At 47.4% G+C, this 25,194-nt stretch overlaps 12 protein-coding genes across 13 annotated transcripts; 4 read left to right on the top strand and 8 right to left on the bottom strand.

Annotated features, from left to right (window-relative positions):
* Positions 1-2,595: 2,595 nt before the first annotated feature.
* Positions 2,596-3,253, bottom strand: E1B28_011066 (uncharacterized protein; the record flags this gene model as incomplete). Its single annotated transcript, XM_043156062.1, has 3 exons — positions 2,596-2,819; positions 2,946-3,017; positions 3,139-3,253. 3 exons carry the CDS (start codon positions 3,251-3,253, stop codon positions 2,596-2,598), a joined length of 411 nt encoding a protein of 136 aa, XP_043005846.1.
* A 1,478-nt stretch (positions 3,254-4,731) lies between these two features.
* Positions 4,732-5,249, bottom strand: E1B28_011067 (uncharacterized protein; the record flags this gene model as incomplete). Its single annotated transcript, XM_043156063.1, has 5 exons — positions 4,732-4,744; positions 4,795-4,838; positions 4,895-4,937; positions 4,992-5,050; positions 5,112-5,249. The coding sequence occupies 5 exons, from the start codon at positions 5,247-5,249 to the stop codon at positions 4,732-4,734; spliced, it is 297 nt and encodes a 98-aa protein (XP_043005847.1).
* A 49-nt stretch (positions 5,250-5,298) lies between these two features.
* Positions 5,299-6,737, bottom strand: E1B28_011068 (uncharacterized protein; the record flags this gene model as incomplete). The annotated part of the gene is made up of 8 exons (XM_043156064.1): positions 6,593-6,737; positions 6,379-6,536; positions 6,229-6,304; positions 6,054-6,172; positions 5,705-5,998; positions 5,629-5,643; positions 5,400-5,568; positions 5,299-5,343 (listed from the first exon to the last, which is right to left on the bottom strand). The coding sequence occupies exons 1-8, from the start codon at positions 6,719-6,721 to the stop codon at positions 5,299-5,301; spliced, it is 1,005 nt and encodes a 334-aa protein (XP_043005848.1). The 5' UTR covers positions 6,722-6,737.
* A 65-nt stretch (positions 6,738-6,802) lies between these two features.
* E1B28_011069 (uncharacterized protein) lies at positions 6,803-7,847 on the top strand (the record flags this gene model as incomplete). The annotated part of the gene is made up of 6 exons (XM_043156065.1): positions 6,803-6,932; positions 6,992-7,069; positions 7,121-7,405; positions 7,482-7,521; positions 7,570-7,705; positions 7,785-7,847. The coding sequence occupies exons 1-6, from the start codon at positions 6,833-6,835 to the stop codon at positions 7,845-7,847; spliced, it is 702 nt and encodes a 233-aa protein (XP_043005849.1). The 5' UTR covers positions 6,803-6,832.
* A 108-nt stretch (positions 7,848-7,955) lies between these two features.
* E1B28_011070 (uncharacterized protein) lies at positions 7,956-9,770 on the bottom strand. Its single transcript, XM_043156066.1, has 11 exons — positions 9,648-9,770; positions 9,536-9,601; positions 9,376-9,486; positions 9,229-9,323; positions 9,078-9,175; positions 8,844-9,025; positions 8,649-8,785; positions 8,419-8,590; positions 8,291-8,365; positions 8,146-8,223; positions 7,956-8,087 (listed from the first exon to the last, which is right to left on the bottom strand). The coding sequence occupies exons 1-11, from the start codon at positions 9,666-9,668 to the stop codon at positions 8,049-8,051; spliced, it is 1,074 nt and encodes a 357-aa protein (XP_043005850.1). The 5' UTR covers positions 9,669-9,770; the 3' UTR covers positions 7,956-8,048.
* Positions 9,771-10,193: 423 nt separating this feature from the next.
* On the bottom strand, positions 10,194-12,965 carry E1B28_011071 (uncharacterized protein; the record flags this gene model as incomplete). Its single annotated transcript, XM_043156067.1, has 18 exons — positions 10,194-10,245; positions 10,300-10,348; positions 10,405-10,507; positions 10,571-10,590; positions 10,647-10,876; positions 10,934-11,022; positions 11,083-11,143; positions 11,199-11,385; positions 11,440-11,529; positions 11,582-11,667; positions 11,720-11,863; positions 11,920-12,039; positions 12,098-12,108; positions 12,169-12,345; positions 12,402-12,502; positions 12,558-12,744; positions 12,800-12,864; positions 12,920-12,965. 18 exons carry the CDS (start codon positions 12,963-12,965, stop codon positions 10,194-10,196), a joined length of 1,818 nt encoding a protein of 605 aa, XP_043005851.1.
* A 425-nt stretch (positions 12,966-13,390) lies between these two features.
* Positions 13,391-15,549, bottom strand: E1B28_011072 (uncharacterized protein; the record flags this gene model as incomplete). The annotated part of the gene is made up of 5 exons (XM_043156068.1): positions 13,391-13,463; positions 13,523-13,812; positions 13,870-14,654; positions 14,707-15,077; positions 15,143-15,549. The coding sequence occupies 5 exons, from the start codon at positions 15,547-15,549 to the stop codon at positions 13,391-13,393; spliced, it is 1,926 nt and encodes a 641-aa protein (XP_043005852.1).
* A 129-nt stretch (positions 15,550-15,678) lies between these two features.
* Positions 15,679-17,963, bottom strand: E1B28_011073 (uncharacterized protein). The gene is made up of 5 exons (XM_043156069.1): positions 17,152-17,963; positions 16,819-17,097; positions 16,448-16,757; positions 16,235-16,397; positions 15,679-16,178 (listed from the first exon to the last, which is right to left on the bottom strand). Exons 2-5 carry the CDS (start codon positions 16,952-16,954, stop codon positions 15,816-15,818), a joined length of 972 nt encoding a protein of 323 aa, XP_043005853.1. The 5' UTR covers positions 16,955-17,097; positions 17,152-17,963; the 3' UTR covers positions 15,679-15,815.
* Positions 17,964-19,915: 1,952 nt separating this feature from the next.
* E1B28_011074 (uncharacterized protein) lies at positions 19,916-20,356 on the top strand (the record flags this gene model as incomplete). The annotated part of the gene is made up of 2 exons (XM_043156070.1): positions 19,916-20,134; positions 20,195-20,356. 2 exons carry the CDS (start codon positions 19,916-19,918, stop codon positions 20,354-20,356), a joined length of 381 nt encoding a protein of 126 aa, XP_043005854.1.
* A 210-nt stretch (positions 20,357-20,566) lies between these two features.
* Positions 20,567-21,452, top strand: E1B28_011075 (uncharacterized protein; the record flags this gene model as incomplete). The annotated part of the gene is made up of 6 exons (XM_043156071.1): positions 20,567-20,594; positions 20,649-20,767; positions 20,835-21,156; positions 21,217-21,227; positions 21,287-21,343; positions 21,399-21,452. The coding sequence occupies 6 exons, from the start codon at positions 20,567-20,569 to the stop codon at positions 21,450-21,452; spliced, it is 591 nt and encodes a 196-aa protein (XP_043005855.1).
* Positions 21,453-21,544: 92 nt separating this feature from the next.
* E1B28_011076 (uncharacterized protein) lies at positions 21,545-23,494 on the top strand (the record flags this gene model as incomplete). Of its 2 annotated transcripts, none has more annotated exons than XM_043156073.1 (3): positions 21,545-21,718; positions 21,782-22,230; positions 22,306-23,494. In XM_043156073.1, exons 2-3 carry the CDS (start codon positions 21,926-21,928, stop codon positions 23,492-23,494), a joined length of 1,494 nt encoding a protein of 497 aa, XP_043005857.1. In that variant the 5' UTR covers positions 21,545-21,718; positions 21,782-21,925. The 2 variants fall into 2 exon arrangements, with proteins under 2 accessions (XP_043005857.1, XP_043005856.1); XM_043156072.1 differs by having other exon boundaries at positions 21,785-22,230.
* Positions 23,468-25,183, bottom strand: E1B28_011077 (uncharacterized protein). The gene is made up of 4 exons (XM_043156074.1): positions 25,113-25,183; positions 24,426-25,056; positions 24,280-24,370; positions 23,468-24,224 (listed from the first exon to the last, which is right to left on the bottom strand). The coding sequence occupies exons 1-4, from the start codon at positions 25,122-25,124 to the stop codon at positions 23,600-23,602; spliced, it is 1,359 nt and encodes a 452-aa protein (XP_043005858.1). The 5' UTR covers positions 25,125-25,183; the 3' UTR covers positions 23,468-23,599.
* Between the last annotated feature and the right edge of the window lie 11 nt (positions 25,184-25,194).

Consider the following 25,194-nt stretch of genomic DNA (forward strand, 5'->3'; position numbering starts at 1 on the left):
GATAGACACCGGGACCCAGCCAAGCTCTCAATCGGAGAACCCGGCGGAGCTTGGGCAAAAGGGAGCAATCCGGAATTGACCTGAAAACAGATAAATTTCCAGTGTCATAGAGACTGTAGGAGTGGCTTTCCAAAAACCTAAACATCCCTGAACGGTATTTGATCGGCAATCTCTTTTCTCGAGGAGGTCCTTATTTTATTTCTTTCCTTAGATATTCAGAGTCGAACCGAACACGCTTGCCGACCCCGAGTTGTTCTCTTTGTTGAGAACTTCGTGAGCCCGCCTCTCGGGCTCCCAAGATAAAGGTACGAGAACTTCATGGTTGTCACCTGCAATAAATCGATAAATGAGAGATGAGTTATTGGAAACTGCTGTGACTGAACGTGTTGTACACGCACCGTTTACTACATCGAGTCTCTAATTAGAAAGGAGGGTATTTGTGTTCAATCTGACACGACCCTCATCCCACTGCATCCAAAAGAGCGAGGACGGTGGGAAGAAACTCTTAGCTATGGGTATCACGAGTCCGCGCTGTTCACGGCAATGCATGATTCGGTTCGGTTCGCTACCCGAGCTGAACTAATGTTTCCATGTGTATAACTTGAGCTCAACCGCCGGTCACCGTTCTCTCTGGCAATCCGTATCGGAATCCACACTTTGGGGCTTGGAGGACTTCGATACACAAGATGTCATGCTGGCGAGGATCTTCTTGGAATGGGTTAGCGTGGACTTTTGAGTACTCTCGAACAATTAGTATGGTATTGGGACTAAGCCTGGACTTTTGAGTACCCTCGAATCGTTAGTATGGTATTGGGGTTTTGACCGAAAAATAAGGGGCCGAGATGGGTTTGGCCAGATACTGGGGAACAACTCCCTGGCCTTCGGGCTTCTAAGACTCAGTTGCGGTAATACCGTCGAAAAGCAATGGCGTTCGTCTTGCTTCATTGCAAAGTGCGGCGCAAGCGTTGTCATTTTGGGGGACTACCAGAGTCGCGCCCACTGGCAGATCAAGACATGAGTGGCGGGCGCTCCCTTGAGTCCCTATGCGTGCCAGATTTCACCGGGGTCTTGAGATCTCGAGCTAGCAATAGGATCTTGAGCCTGGCAGCATTATGTAGGTAAGATCACGTCCTTCAATTCAGGAGCAACATATTCTGTCACTACGAAAAGGGCGGGCGAAAGATGAAAACACTGAGTGATTTGTGATATTTTGTTGTGATTTCCGTGTACCTCGCTTGGCCTTGGTAGCATTGCAAATTGTGAAGTGGCGGGATCTTGGGTCGATGGAAACCCACTAAATCTGAGGGTTATTCTTGATATGTCCGCCTCAAATATCAGAGAAAACCCTCCGGAAGCCTATAACTCTGTTTCTGGTGTCATAGTGACACATCGATATGTGTCCTTGTAGACTCACGTGGAAGTGGACGTTCGCCATTTGCTGGGTGTGGGGTGACATGCAATCTATTTTAGATCCCCATTTGGAGCAGGAAGCGACTAATGGGCATGGTGGGAGACAAAAGTGTGTAGCAGCTTTGTTACGGCATATATGTGGAAACGGTGTAGGAGCTGTACGAAGAGGCGAAGAGGCAAGAGAGGGACGATGTGTGAAACAGGGTCAACGTGTTATAGTCGATAATTTGCTCGATTTGGTACAGTGTACCAACATCCGTGAGGAGGGTTTAGAGACGTCGACTGCAGATAGAGTCCTAGGCAGTGGGGGCTCCGACTCGGACGGTGGCGTAGCGACCAGAACGACCTTGCAGGGTTCAGCTCGGAGGAGGAGGAGGTCGATCCCCCGCTATGAACGCCTAGTCACCGACCGTAGCTGTCGGAATTTGTGTACCGCCTGGGTATCATGAGCCTTAAACTGCATCCGCGAGAGTTGCCATTAAACGTTTTGTCAAGCGGCGAGCTGTCAAAAAAAAAAAGCTGACCTACTTGCCCGATGTTTGAGCCGAAGCACCCTTGTTGAAAAGATGTCAGTATTCCAGGCAGTGACAAGGACTTGAATCTACTTTCACCACCGTCGACACGAACTTCAGCGACTACACGAGTCGCAAGTAAACTGTAAGTAAAGAAAGAAACTCTTGAGGTAGCACCGCCACCACAAAGCTTGGCCGACCACGGCAAGAACGCCACAACCGTGGGTTTAAAATACGTTCACTTTGAGTTCAGATAGGTATACATATTACAAGGCGTGGTCCTGAACGGAACTGCCGGAACTACTAACACAAGGCAAGTAATATTCCTTGATAATAAAAAAGTCGGCCAGTGGCTCCCCTACCAGTACGTATGAACAGAGTGTAGATATACGTCTATGCTGAAAGTAGCGCAACGAAGACTGAACGAGGACGAAAACTGACATGTGCGAAATGAACCCTCAAATATGATAATCTGGAGAGGCAGGGCAGTGTGAGAGAGCGGTTGGAGTTAGGACGACAACGTATGTGCAAGGAGGGGTATCGTTAAAAGTGGAGATGTAATATAAATGCGATCTACGGAATGGGTGATATTTAAAGTTGACAAAGTCGGGTTGAAAGCGTCCCAGGATCGCATTTCGTTTCGGCCGGCTCCTTTGATTGGGCTTGTCCCGGGTCACCGACGTGGTGCTAGAGAGGAGGATTTGAGTCCCTGTGACAACTCCGCCTTCCATTCTAGTCTTCGTACTGCTTCTGCATAGTCGACCCATTCTCTTCGCCTTTCGTTCCGCTCTAACCAGTCTTGCTCGAGCGCCACCACATCGAGTTCGTAGAAGTGATAAGTGGTCGGCGCTGTTGGAATGGTAGTCACATAACGTGATATTGTTCCACGAACACCAGCTGTTTACGCAAAAAAAATAATAATCAGGATATCAAACACGACAACGCACAATGAATAGGGACAGCACAAAGGGGAGGATGTTCATCAGGAGGTGAGATGACGGACAGAGGGAGAGAGGTTAAGACCTTCTTCAAAGGCTTCCCGCAAGGCTGCGTTTTCCAGCTTTACATCTGACAATTCCCATCCGCCTTTGGGTACTATCAGAAAAAAAAACGTGTTTCAGTCAGCGCACCGTCGACGCATATAAACGCAGTAAAGACAGGTTGTATAAAAACGTCGGAGATTGAATGGAAGTCAAGAAAGGAAATAGACACGCACACACCCAACGATCTGGCCGCTTCCGACTTGTCACAACCAGGATTTTTCCCGCCGCCCTTGCGATTGGTATAGCACAGCACACGACCCTTGGTACTGAACGACCCTTGTTACCCATAACGATGCAGTTGAGCTTGGAAGGTGGAATAATGGAGTGTGACGACGTGTGTTGAAAATGGTTTTCAGAGGCAGCCACGATTTTCCCCAAAAACGAGGAAAGGATTGGACCAACAAGAGCTGTTGATAGGCAGATGACCGTCCGAGGCCGTCCGAGATAATGAAGTGTAAAGGTGAAGGTTGTTGGGTGCTATGAGGAGTAGAATGGAGACTGGAGTTGAAGAATGTCAGCGATGGTAGAGGGGGGGTTTTAAGGGTGAACTGACGAGGCGAAACCGCTTCCCACCTGGTGATTCAAAAGATATAAAACGTTAGCAGAAGAAGAGAGAAACCAAATGGGAGAACGGGCCGCACTAGATTGGAGTGTTGGGGTCGACGGAAAGGAATTAGGTGAAAAATAACAATACAAGGGCTGAAGATGGAAGAAATAAGACAGCAAAGTCACTGAACGAGCAAAAGAGAGGAGGAATTTCGTCTGGTTTTGAACAAAAAACTGAGATGGCTTACGTTGAACTTGTCTTGCAATACGATGTAATCGACGCACGTTCTTCGGCATGGTTGCCGACCCAATGGGGGCCCACAGTGGCGCCCATCCCATGGCCATGGATGGGTAAAGAAAGGAACAGCAAGATGTCCGTTATAGTGTTAAAAGCCGGCCACTTGTTCCAATATACTAACTCAAGAAGCGAGTCAGATACGTCATGAAAGAAGCTAAATATATTTAAGGCTCAAAGCCAGTATAATGATACCACAATCGTAAGCACAAAGTGTAGGGTCTAACCAGCTAGCAGATTGCCGAGCATTAACTACTTCCCGTAGAATAAAATTCTCAACTGGGAACATAGTGGAGCGCATGGAAAACAAACCCTTGACAACGGTTCAGTCACCCTAACCTGAAGACTGGTTCTAAAAGACGCTTGCTGCGGAGTGGTGTGAACTTCAGAGGGCGTCAACGCATACTGAAGTCCTCCCAAACATTGCTGTTCTGTCAGAGGTCGTAAACATCGGACAACAAAATAAGGCGGTGACGTGCGAATGTAGAGGAAGGGAAGTATGAGTGCTCAGGGAAAAAATCGCGCGGGAGAAGGGAGAAATATGATGTTCCTCGGAAAGAGAAGCTAAACTGGATTGGCAGACGGAGTGAGAAACCTTCTAGTGAAAAATTTCGAATGACTTGTGGCAGAATGTTTCGGAAACTCAAGCTTTGAAATTTGAAAGGTCCCTCCGTCACATAGGGTCACATCACAAACACGATCACGTGTTGCAGTTTGGGATAAGTTCTGGGATAAGTCCAAACCTGAGCACTCCGGGTGCCAAAAGGGCGAGTAGTCTGGACGGCAGTTGTGGTACCCAGTGCTAAAAAGAAGGCAGGTGCTAGTTGGGGGTGGAGGGCGAGACACTAGGATGCCAAGCCCAAATTCAATAGGATCCTTGTGCCTCAGATCTTATCTTGGAAATATGATCATCCTAATTATGAGTCTATTCGTTCCAACTGCAGAGGATCGTAAGATCAAGGTCATAAGTCGCAGAGAATCAGCTTACGCAACAAAGAACATGCACGCGACTCCAAAGAACATCGCAGCAAACTAGTACGAAGGATGTGTCAATAATTCGCGAAATAAAAATGCTGCAAAAAAACTACCTCGCGCAGTGCCTGCTTTCCTGACTTGCTCTCCTCAAGAAGCCTGTACACCCAATATGAGCGAATTTCTGACACACACAGGTAATGATCGACGAACGTTGGAAGAACTGCGACTGCTCCGATATATAAAAATCCGCCAGCAACGAAAGGTATAACCTGCAGGGTCGGACTCATGTATGAAAACCAAGTTTGGGATAACAAATACGAAAACACGAACCAATTCATTGATCAGAAGTGTTGTTCCTAGAAGCCCTGAAGCATCCTGTCTCAACCCGGCTGCGTAATTAACCCCCTTGTTCGAATGAGTATCTCCTGATGACGAAGCTACCGCAATTCCAATGAATGTTCTACTCATGGGAGAGTAAAGACAGACAGGTCCGTTGAGAAATTGGGGTGTTGAAAAGTCAGCCATTCGCATTGAACCGGCGGTGTGAAAAAACGCACCCAACCTAGCGAGTAAAAGAAAGTGAGACGTGATTCAGCAACTTGGACAAAGGTAACCTACGAAAGCTCCAATGGCAGTCAAAAATTGAGATTGCATGGCCTGCCTCTTTGAGAAACCACTACGGATCAAAATCGAGTAGTCGGCGATTTCATGGGGAATCTCGTGGGCAAAACATGCTAAAGTAGTAGTAGCCCCAATCACCGGAGACGCGTAGAAGGATGCTGCCATACTGGTGCAGTAAGTGATATTTAGTGCATAGTTCCTAGATTCAAAAAAAAAAGTTACGCACGCTAAGCCATCTGTTCTATGTCGAAGTATCTGAGATAAGAGAGGCTCGACCACGCGAATAATGACATCTCGCTTACATGTTATGAACAAAGTCTCCAAATAGATTGAGGTAAGCAGAGAGTTTGGATGGTCCATTACGATTACTTGGCGCGACTTTCTCCGGCTGAGAATTGGTCTTTGCAGAAGTCGATTTGCGCGATTTGATATCGGATTTCGCTATTGCTGTCGAGTTCCCGGAGGTCTCATCTTCGGATTCACCGGGAACGTAGGATTTGGAATGGGAGTGACCGTGATTATCTCCTCCACTTCCAAGAACTCGTAGGGTCTTCTCCATTATGAAAAACGACGCAAAACCTAAGAATATGCCAAGCCTGGTGCAGAGATCCATTAAGTCAATGTTTGCCGAGATAGAAGCATTACACGAACCCAATCAGAATGTTCCGTTTTTCTTCAATCATGATGAAGTGAGCACCCAGGTCCTGATGTTCTCCCATGAACGAGTGAGGCACTAGGTGTAGAAATACATCAGAGAGAAGGCCTCCGGTCTACATGGATGATGATGAGATCTGAATCGAGAAGCAAACACAGCAGAAGGTCGCACAGCAAAAGCCGTCATAGTGTTCAACGTGTCTCCGTGGATTTCAGCGGGGATGAACGCTAGGATAAAATTGGGAACACTGCAGTAAGGAGCGGCATATGATTGGAAGTGTTGAATTTTCTTTTTATGAGCAATCCGGAAAGTAGAACGCACGAGCTGATGTAGAACGTTCCAAGGATTGAGTTCCATGCGGGGCCAAAAGGGAAAAGCACAGCGAATATCTTGCGCATTATTGGCGACTCTTGTTCCTCCAGGTGAATTTTCAATGCACTGAGCTGTTTCACAGGAAGACATTGCTCTATGTCTTTATCCTGAATGTCAAGGCCAACGTTAAACAAGGTGTGTTTAGCGTTAGGAAAGAACATACCGTGACTGAAAGTGATAACGAGTGTACGGGCTTGACAGAAGCGATAACGAGTATGAAAAGAGCGACGAGAAGTGGCCGTGAAAGCGAAGAACGTCCGAAAATCCAAATCCAATTTGAATTCGTGGCCATGATGGTGGGTTCAAAGGATTTTGTGGCTGTGTACGTGTCACTCACATGATGAGCTGATGAGCTAGGTCGGCGCGTGTTCTTTGTTTCTCCTCTTCGACCTCGGAACCAGAAATGTATCCTTCAACAGATGAAATGGTGTATATTAATGCTGCCGAAAAACTCATGCTGGATACAATGGTGCGCTACGATCCATCTCACGATGCGTATCACGGTGCATGGACAGTTTCCACCTTCGTCAAGGTCTTAATACTAATGGACTTCTTGACTTAGTACAACGCGTACGGAAGACTGCATTAACCATAGCCAATGCTCTGCCTGTTAAGCCTGACCTTTTAGTTGTAGAATTGGGTGGGTCGAACTACTCGAATGGACGCGAGTTTCGGTACTGACTCGACGCAGCTGCACTCCTTCATGATGTCCTAGACAAGAAATATGTTTCACCACAACAGGCAGCCGATCCTTACTCATTTTTCCTTCCTCTATTCAGCAAAGCTGCGAAAAATTCATCTCTGGACCTTGTCAGAGATGGTCGCGCACAACTTATTACACAGATAGTTGAAAATGTTTCATGGACTACCGAAACCAAGCTCCGAGCCACTGGACAGTGGGGGACGTGGCATAATGAATGTACTGAGCTACACTGTGTCCAGGATGCTGACAGACTGGATGCAATCGGAGCCTTCGGTGAGCCTGCCCACCAACACGTCTCGCGACAAGTTACGAGATACAGGTGACTGACACTCGCGTTCTGTTTCCGAAGGGGTTATGCGTTGTGCCGCGTACAATGCGTCGAAGAACAAGTTTAGTCGGTTCGGTTCGCCATCCTGAGTGTTTCTCACTTTTTTTAGTCCATTGCACACTCCTCGCGAAGATCCATGTCTTGGAAAATCTGCCATTCAACACTTCCATGATAAATTAGTTCATATTGAGGGCCGACTGAAAACGGAACCGGGAAAAAAACTCGGAAAAAAGCGACATAAACTGGTGCATATCTTTTTCTTGTGACCTGTCCTATTTCAAGTCCTACTTAGATGACGTTCTGTACTGATTGCTCTTACAACAGATAGTAGACTTCATTGCGTCTGTCGAGGACGAATACATTCCTGCTATTGCCGTTGCCAATTGATGCGGTAGTCTTCTTGCGGGATATGTACCTAGTAGACATGCAACTTGGGCAATTGTTCTAGAGTCCAAAATAATACACGTAACCTTTCAGATTCAAAAATGTAAAAATATAAGTCAACGAGTGTCTACGGGTGTCTACCCGAGGATCAAAGTAAATTTACCTCCGTAACTGGAGACCGACTGAACTACGCAACATACCATCTCAATCAAATCCAGATAGGTCCATATCATAGAAGAAATGCTACGGGACCATTGAGAGTCAATTCCACTAGCCTATAGAAGGAGATCCCAGGTCGCACCTTGTAGATACTCATAACCTTGATGACCCATGCTTCTAAATGATATATCTTCTTCGATCCGATCCGCATTCTGACCTCCTGGGCACAGGGAAAACCACCGTTGAATTAGCACTGACCTAATAACAGTAGGTTCCGAAAGACTCACATAGACTGCAGCCCAGTGGATGATATCGGGCTTGATTTGTTCATCAACCTTCTCTACAACCCTGTCTGCTACAGTCTGGTACGTATCGTGAGAGGACGAGTCGGTAGCTGATAGCATCACCATAATACCTTGAGAATCACCGAAGGAGGTATACAGTGGCTTAGGAGTTCGTAGAACTTTTGCCGCACTTCCATTACACGAGCAGGAGTTTGTTCGCTAATGATGAGATCAGCCACTTTGTGGCAATAGGTCTCCCAATCAGGCTTTGCGATTGACAGCGTAGGGCTCGATAAATCGGGTCTTTAAGTTATGGAGGGTGAGAAAGGTGCGGAAAGGGAGATAGCAGCTTGGTCCTTACGACTGCATCTTGAGGGCTTCGAGACATAAGATTGCTTTACGGAGGTTCCCATCGGAATCCTCGATAATACGATCGGCAACCTCGGGGGGTAAATCGAAACCCGCCCGCCTCGAAACGTGTTGCATGACTGTTTGCATCTAGGGATCAGATCGAAAAGTCAAGTAAAGATCGTCCACAAATTATGCAATAGCAAACCTCGTCTTTGGTGGGGGCTGCAACTCTCATAAGGAGACAACGACTCCTGATTGGGGCAATCAAACGACTGGTGCTGTTGGCGCAGAGTATGATTCTCATGTTGGACATGTACTTTTCCATGGTTCGACGGAGAGCAGCTTGGGCATCTCTTGAAAGAGTATCTGCTTCGTTGATGATGACAACTGTTATTCAATCATGTGAATATATTCCGGGTGTTATAGGCGGATGACACACCTTTAAACCGCTGCTTTGCGTTCAAATCCATCTGCTGCGTCTGTGCAATCTCTTTTAGTAACTCCTGAATGACTACCCTATCAAAGTTTCCGGCTTCACTTTAGGACTCATCAACATCTATATGTTATTGAATCTATGACCCTAAACACACCTTGGTGTAATTTCAACGTGAAAATTACTTTGTACGAGATTGATTTCAATTCTTCGCCTGGAGGGGGATAAGAACACCCGTTGGTCAATCTTGAGCTGTTGTATTGTGGCGTGTCAGCCGGTATCCGTTGTCTGTGAGCAAACAAACCTTTTCGATTCCAGGCCCAAACAACTGCCTCAACGTGCATGTAATCCGCGTCTTCTTTCCTGCTCCAGATGGACCATAAAAAAGCATATGTGGGAAGTCTCCAGCGGATGCCTATACTGAATTGAGCTGGTCGGGCCGTGTATAACTGTAAGAAACGAACGAGGCATTTTAATCGAGTCGACAAGGTATGATGATAATGAAGTTCGTCCAAGACGCGAGGACGATACTAGGGAAAGGTCAGTAAAGGGCTCAAGGAATATAATTGAACATACCTGGTCAACCCACAATGACATGTTGGCAAGGAATACTATACGGAGGCCTGAGTGGTGGAGAAAGCAGGAGTTCGACGAGTGTAAACCAGTTGTTAGTACGCGACGTAACGCGAGCAGGTCTGTGACATCACGCGTCCCGAGAAGGTTATTTGAATATTTGCCCTTCACCCGCTACGTACAGTACGAAGCCAGTATTTACGGTTGTCTTCTTTCTCCTTGACCTGGAGTACCTGGTTTCGAGTTGAGGTATTTCGCATTTCAGCTTTCAGCTCCTCAAGTTGCATATCCAAATTCCTTGATTTCTCCTGTTCCTGGGCAAATTGGTCTTCAATGTTCTGCGCCGCTGACGCGTACCACTAAAAAAAAAAAAGACATCACGCGTCATTCACCAGACCGCCGCTTACTTGTTAACGTTACCACCAGTGAAGAGCATTAGAGAACTCAATGAATTCGGGCTCTGAGAATTACAATGCACAGATTTTGTTAGAGGTACCAATGTTATTTACAACAGATCGACAGAAACCCCCTTCTCCACTGCCCAGCGTACTAAACCGCCTTAATTCCAAGCTCTCGAGCAATAATAACCGCAGCCTTTTCACTGTATAGTCATCGTCGCTCAGCAACACGTCAAGGATAACCAGAATGAACTTACCCTATGATAAGGGCACTGTTGTACGTATTCGCCGCGACATTTAGAGGTGCTAGAAATACCGAAGTTGGTGAAAATAGCAACTTCAGAATGGCACGAATAACAGACCTATACTCATGTCTGCTACTTTCAGGTTCTGCACACCATACACGTTCAAGTTGGAGTCCACAACGCCTTTCATCTCTCTTGGCTTCATGGCGCATGTACCAAGCTAAATGGGGAATTTAGCCTACTCCTGAACGTACGAAGCTTCGATATAGATAGATATACACACCGAGTGCCATGTGGTTTCGACTACGTTTCATATTTAACGTCAATAACGCCTTGTATCAACATATTCGGCAACACACCTCTCTGGCGATGGAACTCATCAATAGCTTTATTGTCTTCCTCTGAATACTCAACGGGAGGGGCAGATATGTCAACTGGGCCATCCTGTTTGCCAATGTCTGCCGCTGCTGCGCTGCCCTTAGGGAAGGCTGGGTGCTGGGTGGGGAGCGCTCCACGATAACACTTCATACGGCGAGCCAGTTCGTGTGTACGTTTGTAGCTCCATCTGAGCACGGGGAGGTCGGCGGGTCTACGAAAACAACAGGACTGTCAGGAGTGTTACTAGGAAACAGATAAATGAATGCACTCGTTCAGGAAACCCGTCTCGAAGTCGAGTGCCGCGTAGGGATCTTGTGCTGCCTTGACGTGGACATGTCCTGTAGAAACAGGGTATTCCTGATCTCGAAGGTATCAATGTGATGCTGGATGAAAGGGAAGGTTAACTCTGAAATGTACCGTATAGTACCCCATGGAATAGTACTTTCCCCTAGGTTGATTAGGGTCCAGGCCTGTATAACTAGGTTGGGAGATTGAGTAATAGAGACTTTTGCAGGGCAGGAGCTACCGCTGACGCTGCAAGAACGCCGAGCCACATAACGGGCTTGTCAGGGGAATTTTGAAAGAAGTCTTCCCATCTTTGCTTGAAACTAGGGCCAAGCTCCTTCAAATCCTTGTCCGTCGGTCGAATCTTGATACCAGCATCAATCCCGTTATGAGCCATAAGACCTTTCCCCTCCTCCTTCCATTGCTGTACATAGGCTAACTCCGGGTGTTTAGCACATGCGCAGAAATGCATTCAAAAAGCTCACTTACGTTCAACTTCTTTCTCACTCCCGTGGAAAATATCGTCCAAGGTGTCGGCATCGGGAACTGTGTAGTATCCAGTGAAGATGAGATTGTGATCTATATATCATAATGTCAGCTTCAACTCTCAACAATTGCGTATAAAGCTTACCGTTATAGTTCTCCCCGACACCGGGGAGTTCAGCTAGCAGGGGTATACCAAGTTTCTGCAACAAATCCTTCGACCCGATCCCTGACCTATGTTGTAGCGCTTAGATCGCAAGCAGAAGTATACGGATGACACAGGCACCTTTCCAGTATGGCGGGTGAACCAAATGCTCCTGCAGAGACCACAACGAGGCGAGACGCAGTCGCCTTTAAAATTGGAGCTTCGCCATCAGGAGAGCGCCCAACTCGATCATCTGCATATTCAACTCCAACGGCCTTGTTTCCGCTGCAGATGTCAAATGCGATTAGTCAAAGTCGACCCGCAAGAAGCAGAAGCTGTACTCGAAGATGACACGGGTAATCCGACATCGCTCTTGAACCACTAAATTCTTGTTGTGGTCCTGATTGTAGATGAAATGATGCGCGGCATCTGAACGTTTTCCTGTGATACCATCGATGTATCTACAGTGCTCCTTGTTAGACCAAGATAATCGGGAGGGAAGATGACAGACAGCCTTACTTGTACCAGGGCTGGTATGATGAAACGCAATCAATATTGAGTCTTCGTGAGATCACAAAGTTATCACATACCGCGTACTGGTCACACTTGCCAAAATCGTTCGCATCTTTAGCTGCAGATCTGTCCTTATCATACATTGCTGCAACATCGAGGAAGTCGGGTCCCGGGGTAGTCAGCGCACCCATTGACACCTTGATTGGACCAGAAGTGCCATGATTGGTGAACCCATCGCTTTGGAAGGTCTCGACCTGAGATCAAGGGATGAATTCAATGCCTTCCCGAAATGAACGATCGAAGTGAATACTTTATTGGCGAGAGGGACGAGATCCTTCGAACCCCAGCCAGGGTTGCCGAGTTTCTCCCAATCATCGTAGTCTGAAGCAGGGGCTCGGGTATACATGACAACTGTAGCCGGGGAAATTGAGTATGAATTGCAAGCGTGAGTGTTCCTTGGGCTTACAGTTCACACTCGAACCGCCTCCCACACACCTCCCACACGGCACAATAGGAGAACGGCCGTTCAAGGCCTGACTTGCGTTCGCGACATGGTACGTCAAAGTTTTGCCAGGAGCGGCCAGATTGCTGTAAAAACGGCCTGGTTGAACGTGAGTTGGGTTGTCACGGACGTGTGGACCAGCTTCCAAGATCTGGAGAGAACCGGTTAGTAGAATACAGTGATACATACAACATGGAAACTCGAACGAGAATTCGAAGTGAAGGGTCCGCGGCTGCAAGGCGGCCTGCTGTGACACATGCAGTTGTACCTCCTAATAAAAGAGGTTGTAAGAAGGCGCAGGACGACGATCGTAGTATGAGTCTCACCTCCCGCAAAAATGATATCGAATGGCTCTGAGTTGACTTGGGTCATTGAGGCGGCTATGACTTCCCGAGGGCATCCTGAACATTTTATACTTGGAAATAATCACTTGACTTGATGATTGGACCTGGCGAGAGCGATCAGACTTCGATCGGCCCCATCGAACGGTCGCCAATTCCGAAGTAACGACGTGACCTGTGGCATATCAGGCTTTCGCAGGAGTAATGTGAAAATTTGACCAAATGGAGAGTTCATTTTGCACCGAGGACTGGGACGGGGAGATAGTGGCACAGACTATATAGCAAAGACCCGGTGACTAGAGAGATGCATGGTTAGGTAACGACAACAATGAGAACATTCAGAGGGGAGCTTGGCGATAGGTCCCGTCAGCCTTCAAGATGTCGGGCGGAAAGAATGTTATGGGCAAGAGAAACATGGTTGTTGACAATGTATATATGTAGTACCGCTTCCGTATGTCACGGAGCAACAGGTGTGTAATTCATCTTCTCCCTATTCGGGCTCGCCACTCGAGCGTATTCTAGAATTAATCTTTGTTTTCGTAAGTCGTGTTAGCAGGAGTCATAACGAAGCATAGAAGCAGGATTCACCGATAAAAGTACGCGACCAAATCTTCTCTCTTCCAAAAGGTCTTACTCCATTCTCTTCCTTGCAAGGCAATCTTCTTCGCAAGCTCGTCGTGAGATCCGTTGCCGTTAGGATCACCGCGAAAGAAAACGAGAATATCGTATAGATCGGACATATCCACTTGGACTGGAACGTAATGGAACCAAGCTTGGATACGCGAATAGTACCACTCAGGGTATATAGTTGCCTTGAGAATCAGGGCCTTGGAGGTCATTAGACGTTTAAAACGTCCGGACCAACCATTGCCGTCAACCTGCAGTACGCAAAAAGTGATAAGCACAAGTGTCGAAAAGACCGAAAAAGCACCAACATCCATAATGTACTTGTAATTCCCAGCCTCCTTCTCTGACATCTTTTTCGAAACCGGATATATACGCTCAATGAGCTTACAAGTGTCATCATCCCAGCAATGCAGTTTACCAGCAAACTTCATGTCGATCAAGGAGGGATTCAACCTCGCTCTCCTCATCGTTTTTGGTTTCCCCGCAGGAGCATCATCTACCTCACTGAACATCACATCAACTGTCCCGTTAACCCCATTTCCCCACATAACCATCCAATTCCGATGACTGCTACTCCATCTGGTTGTTTTGCTATGACCAATTCCTGTATTACTACCTCTCCACAACAGCCGGTCGTCTTCGCGAAGCTCCCAATCCGGATTATCAGTGTCTGCAAGATCATTCACCCATGCATAGAGGGAAGGCACACGAATGTTATGATGGATAGTTGTCGTGCATGGAGCGAATTCCGGTACCAAGTACGGTTGCGGCGCAGGACCTTCATCTCGTCCTAAGAACTGACCATGCGTCCAGAACAAAGCCGGGTTAGAACAGGGATCCATGGTTTTCAGGTGGTCGAAGATAAAATTTTTCGTCCTTGGGATATCAGGAGTAAAATTGGGGTATTGGAAAGTCGAAGAGGAGTGGTAGGGAAAGACGGGAGATTCGGAGGGTGGTGCCGGAGAATCCAAGTTGAGAAGGTCGGTTTGTTTTTGTCTGAATGGGACGGGTAGGTTACGTGCACGAGACCTAGGTGAACAAGCGGAAAGCCAGCCGAGAGATGAAGCTTCCGGGAAACTTTCGCGAGTGAGATCTATCAATAAATGTGAGGAGCTGGGCCCATACAAGGAGGCGGTTGTACTGACGTGTATCCATACTTGCAGCTTCAAGAGCGAAGTCCTTGACTTCAAAGTCCGAAAGTCGGTTCGGCCCATCATGGGGAGAAAAAGTCGCGCGGAATGGCGGAAGATATTCTTCGATGTCTCTGAGCAAATTTACAACATTTGGAGTTCCTTTGATGAGTTGCTGATGGAGTTCTTCCCTGAAAGAAGTGCGAACTATCGTGACATTGGTAGACTCGGTCTTTCCTATCGTATACGAGTCCTTTTTTTCTTCGAGTTCCTTTTGTATTACAAGAAGATCTGAGGGACTGATACCCCAAAAAGGCTGGAGGTCAAGGTAAATCTCGTCGTACTCATCGGGTAACTGAATATTGTGTTTTTCGACATAATCCCACCTGCATTGAAGCGTTGAAAGACATCATGGACTCGTCGAAAGGACCGTGGCCACGGTAACACATACCACTGATCAAAGCCTTTCGGAGGATCCCTCTTGTACCGTCTCTTATACTCCTTCACAGCGTCTTCCAACGACGTACTCGCACGTTCTAACTTTGCTTTCCAATCCTTTTCGGCACGTTCCATGAGCTCCAGAATAGGATGGCGCCCATTGTGATTGACTTCAAGAAATCCATCTTGACGGTAAAGATGCAACTTTGACCCACTTTCTTCTCCCTGTGACTTTCCAAGTCCATTTTTCCCGGTGTAATAATCCTCATTTGGCAGTCGTGGGGACGGTTCTGGCTCGACCGACAGAGATAAGTTGAAGTGAAAAGTTTGGACCGATATGTACCAGAGGAAGAAGGGTGCGAGGATGTATTTTATGAAGCGAGAGTTTCGTGGGCTCGTCAGTAGGGCGAGAGAAGGCATTGGAATTCAAACATTACTGAAACACTCATCGTACCCCTTGGTGGACTTTGGGCGGCGCCGGCGTCTAATCTGCCATGCTGTGACATGAGTGAACTAGTATTAAGTAGTACTAGTGAGGGTGAGGGGGTGGCGCGAAGAGAAGAGAGACGCGGACATGCTATCGTTTTGAACGATATATTCGTAAAGCCCCTCGGTTTACTCGGACTAAATCTATGATAGCCGATGGGACCGTCACAATCGCGTGGAATATTTACAGAAAAAATCCTTCAAAACATTTCGTTTTCATCGTGTCCATCATGCTTTCCTGCCTTGATCTCGATCTCTTTGCCATTAAGTTTATCCAAAAGCTCCCAGAAACCTTGTCTTTCCTGAATCTTGCGTACCGCACCTTCTCTCCACTGCTTCACCCTGGTAGCACAAAATCGGCACGTTTCGACGAGATGAACCAGTCTTTCGAGCGTATCATCAAAGTCGACCAAGGAGAATTCTTTCCCAAAGTGTTCTTTAAGAACAAGGCTGTAGAAATTGCTCCACAAAGCGCAGTGTCGTCCACCTGGAGGATGGTAGGTGATCGGAGGGTTCACAAAGATCTCCCTTGCTTCAGCCATCAAGTTGTATTGATATAGCATCTATTGAACAAAGAGTAATCAGTACTTTGTTGAAGAACCGAGCGAGAGAACCCTACAAGAACAGCAAAAAGGTCGGTACGGTCTGAAAGAGCAACCTTCATTTCCTCTGGGGAGATTTGATTGGTGGCATTGCGTTCCAGGAAGCGTAAGGCTAGCTTTCGGTGATCATACTTCAGCGCATAAGCAAAAACTGCAACTGGATGTGCTTCCGCTTGAGTCCTATGAAGGTGTCAGTCTGAAAGGCAAAAGAAAAAGAGAAAGTCACGGACTCCATAAAGAACCTACAAAAAGCCATCGCGGGATATACCTGATACATCTCCACCACTTCTGCCAATCGCTCGATAACGTTGAAACGTAACTCAGATACGTCTGGAGGTGGGCGTTTCGGATGCAAGAACTCCAGAATCAATTCCGCAACTTTGTGATCAAACGGTAGTTGGCAGTGTTCGCCAGCTTCACGCAAAGGAGAGTCGCAGAGTGGTCCTAAGCCGCCGGTGAACTGCTTCAAATGCGAGAAGTGTGCACCGAATACTCTTCCATCAGACGAACAGATATTGGTGTCAGCGGGATGCTCACAAACTAAACATGGAGCAAGGATTCAGTGACTACCGAACAGAACAAAGGTTTGTGGCGGACATACATAGACAGCGATAAATCCTGGCACTTTCTTCGTTTGTCTCAGATTCACTAGATTGCGTTGGAGATAATAGGTCAGGGATTTCGTCAGAAGAGTCGCATTCGGAGGGTGGAGGTGGAGAAGGTGCAACGATGGACATTGCTGCGGGTGGCCTGTAGGATCGAGTGAAGAAGCAAAGGCATGGGGCGAAAGACACTCTTTATACTATGCCACAAAAAGTAATATGTGGCTTGAGCACAGACCATACACGCGTAGTGTGAGTCAAGGAAACGACAAAGGGAACTGGGTATATAAACATTCAATGCTGCCATCGAGAAACAAAGAAACGTAACTCACTACTCTGCTGGTCCACGGTGATCTCTATCGCTCGTTTATTCCCTAGAAGCTGTACGCTAGGGCTCCAATATGAGTCTCAAGCTCTGTAACTCCATCCCGTCAGAGAAACCTCCCAATGTGCGTTCCTGTATCTGACCGACGCTCAATACTCATAATGTTCACTTCCAGCGCATCGGTTGCACAGATGACCACAATCGAAGTATTATCAGGGTACCACACATCATGCATACTGGTTCTTCAATTGCGTGAAAGCACAGCAATGAGAACGATGGTGCCCATCTTTCCAGATGTCCTGACCAAGTCTTAACTAGAATACCCCTGCGGTACAAATAATTGGGCTGCAATTTCAATGCTGAGGTCGTGGGGTGTGAAAGGAAGGAAGCCTTGGTCAGTTTGAAGGAGGATATGTCGTTTCTCGGTTGAATTGTATCAAGTGGTTTGCTCGAAACTGGGGTCCTCGACAGTGTCGTGATGAACTGCGAGCACGTCATAGTGCGAGAAGAGGGACAGGAAGGGGAAAGAGAGGAAGGGAAGTTGTGGATTCTGCACGATCCGGTCCAGCAAACTCGGCGTACACTCGACAAGGTAAGGCGTCTCCTCCGTCAGTGTCGCCGTTCGTATGATTTGATTTACATTTTCGACCAGGCACGATGCGTTCAATACTGGACGCACTTTTTGCTCCCTTCACATGGGAAGCTATTGAAGGTTCGGGTATTGCAGCAGTAGCGATCTAGGTGGATGCCAACGGCTATAGTGGGAGTACCTTGGAAGTACTTATCACTGTCGTTCTCATAACATTTGTTATGACAACCGACTGGAATGGTAGCATTTGAACAGCGCGCCGCGCAAAAGTGAAATATGAAATTGCTATGTACGTGAATTGATAAGTTCTCGGAAGTCTGGCGCAATAATTTACGATTACCCGACCCAAGGCGAAACTGTGAGGCCTGCAATAAAATGAATCACTCGAATGTTTGTCGGTGATCCACCTGAACTACCGGAGAGCTGCCATGCCAGGGCACAGATGAGACATTGAGCGTGCAACAGGTAAGAGCAGCGTTCGCAATAGCTTTTGGCCCGAAAGATGAAGGCGTTGAGGGCTTAGACTGGCCTGCCAAGAGCGGTGAGTTCGTCTCGGAGTGAAATGGGGAGGAAGCCAGGAGTATTCGAATATTCAACTCCAACGTCAGCCAAAGGCGATGTTGGTTCTGGCTTGCGGGTCACTCGGGCAGCTCAGTCTCGTCGTGTGCGACGGTCAGAAAGGTTCGAGCGACGAGTTGCCCACGTTCCTCCTGCGCGAGCAACCCAGTTTTTCAAAGCGTCCTCAAATATATCCGCGGCCCCACGACAGTTGAACGTTGAACGTCGACACGTCGGAATTGATACAAGCTTATGACCCGGCCCTTTGTGCCGAGTTTTTTTGCATGTTTATACACCTGCTTACTTGCACTCTGTAGGAGTTCTGCAGGTAGTGAACAGCATGAATCACCCATGGGGGGAAAGTTTGTGTCCCTTGGCCCACTGTATTCATGTCACATGACCCGTTCTGTGAATATCCTGTGTCAGAGGCGTAATTACACCTGTTCTACCTGTTACCCATGGAAAAAAGTATGGTGGGTATGGGACTTGTACAGGGTGACTAATCCATTCCAGCCCCATCCCATGCACAGGAAAACCCACCAACCTGTGCTGTTCCAACATCCCTATCTGCAGGTATGGCCATGCTCTATCCCATTTTACAGGTGCAAACCCATGGGAAAAGTATTCTGTGTCAAATCAGTACATATTGTATAGTGGGTGACATAAATAGCAGGTAGAGGACTTGTACTGTGTACAGGACTTTGTACAGGGTGGCCTACCCCATTCCCTCCCTGTCCCATGCACAGAAAAACCTGTAACCTGTGGAAAACCCCACCAAGATAGTACAGTTAGAGAAGGGGAGAGGAGGGACCACAGAAACAGTGAGAGATGACAAATTATTACCAAAAAAGAGTGTGGGAATATAAAAGTTACATCTAATAACAGTTGAAGTATAGATGCATGTCAGATAACAGTAGGAATAAACAGGAACTTGAAAAATACTACATTAGCTCAAAGGGAGGGGACATGGATATTGTCGTGCACGCAGGAAATTTCGATCTCCGCTTTAATTTACCCCGGTCCTGTCGCATAGATCATTTTTTCAAGATAATCGCGACACTTCTCCCATAATATAAGGATTCCGTGAAAGTCATGTGACATAAATTGGGTTACCTAGTTAAGTAAGGGCCCGGGGCCCGAATTGAAGCAGAATAAGAATCGTGTGAAATCCATCGGTGAACTGTGAGAAAATTAATTGTGCACTCTGACCTCGAACTGGGAGCGTCTTCTACTTGCAAGAAACGGATTACGGCTCCATCTATACGGCTGCTCACGGCCCTAGTGTTACCGCTATTGCTACATCGCATGCGATTCTAAAAAGCTGCCACAAGTCAACAAATTCAGCGGGAAACAGCTCAAATCAAGGCTCGAGTGTATCTTTTATTGGAAGCACTTTGTGAAAATCTCTAGACATGACTATGTCATGTTAGTGGGCATCTGGTTTTGGCTCCTTGTAGTTCCGAAAAACAGCCGGTTTCGAGGAATTTCTTGTCAAATTTAGCAAAGGCAACGACACTCTTCATGGTCACCGTCTCCAACCGACCTTGCTTTATGCGAGGAACCTCCGTGTCAACCTACTATAAAATCGACACGGGATCTGGTATAGCGTGTAAAAACAAGAAACATGTTCAACGTCCGTGTCTCTCTGGTCTCTTTAGCGTTGTTGGTGTCCTTCGTAACCGCCCAGTCTACGGTCGACACAAATACAGCAGCGAAGGCCGCAGGGAAACTCTATTTTGGAAGTGCCACCGACAATTCCGAGCTGACAGACTCTGCCTATGTGCAAACTCTTAGCAACAATAAGCTCTTTGGGCAGATCACAGCAGCAAACTCCATGAAATGGGTAAGCCGACCCTTCTCAGTCCCGAGTGTGCGATCTACTTGTTGAACGTCAATTCACTAGGATGCAACGGAACCTTCGCGTGGAACTTTCACATTCACTAATGCTGACCGGATCGCCAATCTTGCCAAGGCCAACAGTCAGCTCCTCCGAGGTGACGACTTAGCTCGATTTCCTCCTACCTTTTATTTATCAGAAGATAGGTCACAATTGCGTTTGGCATAACCAACTTCCCGGCTGGGTTACGTCTGGAAACTTCAACAACTCGACTCTACTGAGTATCGTACAAAACCACTGCAGCACGCTTGTAGGCAGATACAAGGGACAAATGTGAGTCGTAACTATGACCGTTTACTCTGACTCGTTCTTATAACTATCGCTACAGATGTGTGTTCGTTGCTTCCATCTATATCTTTTTGAGACTGAAAGCCCCTGATGTTAGACTCGTGGGACGTTGTTAATGGTGAGTTCCTCTTCGTTGCACATATCGCGCACACTCGAGACGTTGAAATCTTAGAGCCGTTCAACGATGACGGAACGTTCCGAACCGACGTTTTCTTTACAACGACCGGTACCGCTTACATCGACACAGCCCTCAAAGCAGCCCGAGCAGCCGATCCTCAGGCCAAACTCTACGTGCGTTTACCACTAAACCGGTTCACCGTCGTTTTTCAATCAAATGTTCTCACCCATCGTTTGGCAGATTAACGACTTCAATATCGAAGGAACCGGTGCCAAATCCACAGCTATGTTCAACCTTGTCAAAAATCTTAAAGCTCGTGGAATTCCCATCGACGGTATTGGTGTACAAGCTCACCTTATCGTTGGCCAAGTTCCAAGCACTTTACAAGCCAACCTGCAGCAATTCACCAGCTTGGGAGTTGAAGTTGCGCTCACCGAGTTGGATATCAGAATGACTTTGCCTGCCACGAGCGCGTTGCTCGCCCAGCAAGAGAAGGATTATCAGACTGTTATCTCAGCGTGTAAGGCGGTGTCGAAGTGTATCGGGGTTACGATTTGGGATTGTGGGTTTTTTTCCTCTTGATGTTTTGACCGCGGTACTGACAAGTAACACTTTTTCTTAGACACTGACAAGGTTCGTGATTGGGTTATGTCTCCTGTATGACCTCGAACTGAAGCGTCATCACGCCAAAGTATTCATGGATTCCGGGTACTTTCAATGGTCAAGGAGCCGCCTTACCTTGGGATGACGTGCGTCTTTCTTCTCCTCAGTTCGCAGATAGCTTTCCCTCACCTTTAAATTCAGAACCTGGCCAAAAAGCCTGCTTATGACGGGATTATTGCCGGTTTTGCCTCTTGAAGCTGAACTAGAATATCCTGTAATATGTAGTCATCTCCAATTCTGTAAATCTGTACTTGACGAGCGCTTCCCAAAATGTGATGACAGCCTTCGAACCCTGACTCTCATGACGCGCACGGTTCTATCCGCCCTGACTCTTCTTGAATCAATCAACCACAGTGATGGACGGTAAAGATCACGAACTGAAAGTAACATTCATACCTCAACTCTACCTCCAACGAAGAATATGGATCTTGGATGTTTTACGACAAGAAGGTGTCGTTGACGTGCGTCAATTTTAATTTCCCACCAAATCAACTACCAGCTCACTCAAATCTTGCTCTGTAAAGTAGGTCTTGGACGTTGGGTGCGGCGAAGGTCAACTATTATCCGCTCTATGTCAACCAGCTCCATGGCTAGCATTCAAAGGCAAATTCTACGACAACGACTCGGATTTGAATTTGAAGGTAGAATTAGAAGACCAAAGCCCACCGATGAACCTGTTCAACTCTTCCCTTGGTCCGATCCCATACCTGCATATAAATCGTGTTGCAGGTTTGGATATATCGGATGCCGATCTCGATTTTGTCATGAAGGTTACTGAGCCTGAACGATTCGAACTCGAATCCGACGTAACTGGCAGCAGTGTAGGGGGAGGTTCAGGTTGGGGACTTGGAGCTACAATCGGAGGAAGAGAACCCGTAAGATGGGAATCGATGACAGCGAACATATGGAAAGGTGGTTTGGAAGTGGTCAACGATGCGTTCGTTGGCGTTGAGTGTATCGTTGCTTCTGAAGTGTAAGTTTGTTTTTCCGTCTAGTTTTTCAGGTCTTCTGGGAAGCTCAGTAGATACTGCATTCTCTTTCACTACAGAATCGAACACCTCCCTCCCGATGTCTTCCCGTTTTTCTCCCCGGTGCTGCTAGGGATCTATCAACCTCGCCTGCTGTTGATCACCACGCCTTCCTATACATTCAATGCACGATTCACTGCCCCAGATGCACCTCTGAACCGAAAATCAGGATATCCTGATCCTACAGGACGCACTGACCGAGTGTTCCGTCATGAAGATCATAAATTCGAATGGACACCAGATGAATTCAAAGTTTGGTGCGAGGAAGAGGCTAGGAAGTGGGGTTATGAACTCAAACTAGGAGATATTGGACGGGCATACGAAGTAGATGAATGGGGTAGAGATGAGGAACTAGGTGGGGCGACGCTTGTCGCGACGTTTCGAAGGAAGGAAGGAGTGAATGATGAACGACAGGCTCAGGCAAGAGAGGCGGTTCGGGTGTTGCAGCAGCAGCAACAAAGGGTAGTCTCCGAAGACGACGGAGAAGAGAAAGAGAAAGAAGAGCTCAAGCATGAGCTTCTGGTATCCTATCTTCACACAGCACACGAACGAGCGCGGAAACCTTTACCGTTGTCCGAGATCAGAGATATCGTGAAGGCCCGAATGGAAGAGTATCGCGAGTCATTTATGCGGCTAGAGGATTTGTGGTATGAACGAGATGTTAGCATCGCCTGCGGCGGGCGGATCGAGGTTCTCATTAAATCACTGCAAGAGCGGAACAATATTTTGACCCTCAAACAAGACGGTGACGCTCCGGATTTGAACATACAGCGACAACGAGAGCTATGGAAAGTCGAGCTGTTGGGAGATCCTGGTACCAAAAGGACAAGAATGTTGTGGCCTTCGACTGAAGAAAGTATAGATGAACATGAGAAGAGCGTCGAGTATATGCCTGCAGATTGGAATCCAGAGGAGGAGTACAAGTCCGAATACGACGACCGGGGTTATCTTACTACGAGCAGTAGCGGTGGAGATGGAGATGTCTCTTGGAACGAAGACGAACCTGAGAAAACAGCTTGGGCCATTACAAGCAGTGCCCAATGGAATCCAGAAGTCGGGAGTTCGACCGCTGATAGCTGGGGCATGAACGAAGAGAGGGGCGGATGGGATGAGGAGCTTGATAAGAGAACGAAGTTCACTCGGCTTGCCAGTACCGCTAGTTCAACAACTGGCTGGGATGGAGACGAAAGTAACGGCACCACATCCTGATTTCTGTTCTTGTTCTATTAGGTTCTACGAGGGTTGACTACATATACACAAACAAGATATTTGAACCACCACCACCACACTTAAAATCAGCCTGTATAATATTCTCTAATCCGCCTGGTCCAATTGTAAAACTCTTCGGATAGCTTCGTCCTCCCTCTCCTTCGCTTTCACTCTTGACTCCTTTAGCCTTTCCAGCCCGATGGTAATGCTTCTCAAATGCACGTCCACCGGTACACTCTCACCGACTAATTCAGGTGCCGTGACCCTCTCCCTCATATCCTCCATATCGTCACTAAGCGCCCGAAGCGTCTGCAGTGCTGCGACGACATGCGCCAGTGCCTGTTTCCTATAAACCCCAAGGTTTTTCAACAAATACAGATGTTTGTCGAACACTTCAATACGCGCTTTGTTACCGCCCAGCTTGGTCCATAGCTCACTGAGAATTTCCGATTTCTGTGATGAGATGGAAGTATCTTCCCGGTGGATCAACTCGTGAAGAACGAGAAGATCCTCCTCGAGTTTCTCAAGATTGGCAAGTTGGACTTCGGCCTCGACAATGAGGCGCTGAATTGTGTTCGACAGCACGGTCATGGCTTCACCGAAGGTTTGTCGGACAACTTCTTTGGTATTCGGTTTCATGAAGGGAACGAGGAGGCGAATGGAGCGAGAGACGGAATTGGATTGAGCAGCCTCGATGGTGTGGAGAGCATAATTATTGACTGCCATGACCCTGAATGAAATGTGAAGAATGTCAGGCCAGCGCCAACCGGCGTTCAAACACTTACGAGTCAACGGCGCCTCCAATTTTCGAAGAGAGCCTCTGTAGACCTCGACCGGTTGAACGTGCATCATCAATGAATCTGTCCAACGATTCGGCTGACCGCGAGTCTGTGAATGATTTCACTTGTTGAGGGAACAAAACAGAACGCACCAATGAGATCGCGACTGGTCAGTTTACTGAATCGCACCAGAGTCAAAAGGTCCTTGCTGGCCATTTCCACCTTCTTTACCTCGAGTGACAAGGCAGAACCACCGACTGAAGCATCCAGAAGCTCTTCGAATGTGGTGGCCTGATCATCAGTGAGCTTCGCGTAGTCTGCCCATTTGCCGCGGAATGTGTCCTGTGTATTGGATTTACAGAGGTCGGAACTGCTGATTCCTGGTATGATGCATAAAGGCCTGAAGGCGTTTTTCAACTGGTGAGAAACATGTCCCAGAACGAAGGCGAGGAGCCAAAGGAAGAATAGGAAGGACAATGGTTTGCGCAGGAGATATATACCACCTCCAATGACGTCGGTCAAGTAGACAAAGGCGAGTTTGCCGAGACGAAGGGTTTCGTCCAACCATTGTTCAGTTGGGATGTGTACATGTCTTCTTTCAATCCTCGGAGCCTGTCTGATCTGCGTACGCTGGAATGTAGCTCTTTGAGCCGTTCTGCGTTTGATAGTCGACGCCCTGGGGCTGTAAGCTCGAGAGGTGGCTCTACGAGGTTCAAACTGTTCTTCCTCTGAGTCCTCCGGCACCTCTTCCCAAACTTCATCATTCTCGTTCGTCAAATTAACCTGAAGTCGAACGCTAGTGTCTTTCAGATGGCGCCCACCAAAGGGAGAAAACGTACTGGTTGTGGCATGACTGGCGTGGGAAAGAGCCTTTGACCTCCTTCGCAGCTCGCTTGATGGAAGGAGACAGAAAGAAGAGGA

Source organism: Marasmius oreades, chromosome 7 (genome assembly GCF_018924745.1).
Source record: "Marasmius oreades isolate 03SP1 chromosome 7, whole genome shotgun sequence".
NCBI classification, from domain to species: Eukaryota; Fungi; Basidiomycota; class Agaricomycetes; order Agaricales; family Marasmiaceae; genus Marasmius; species Marasmius oreades.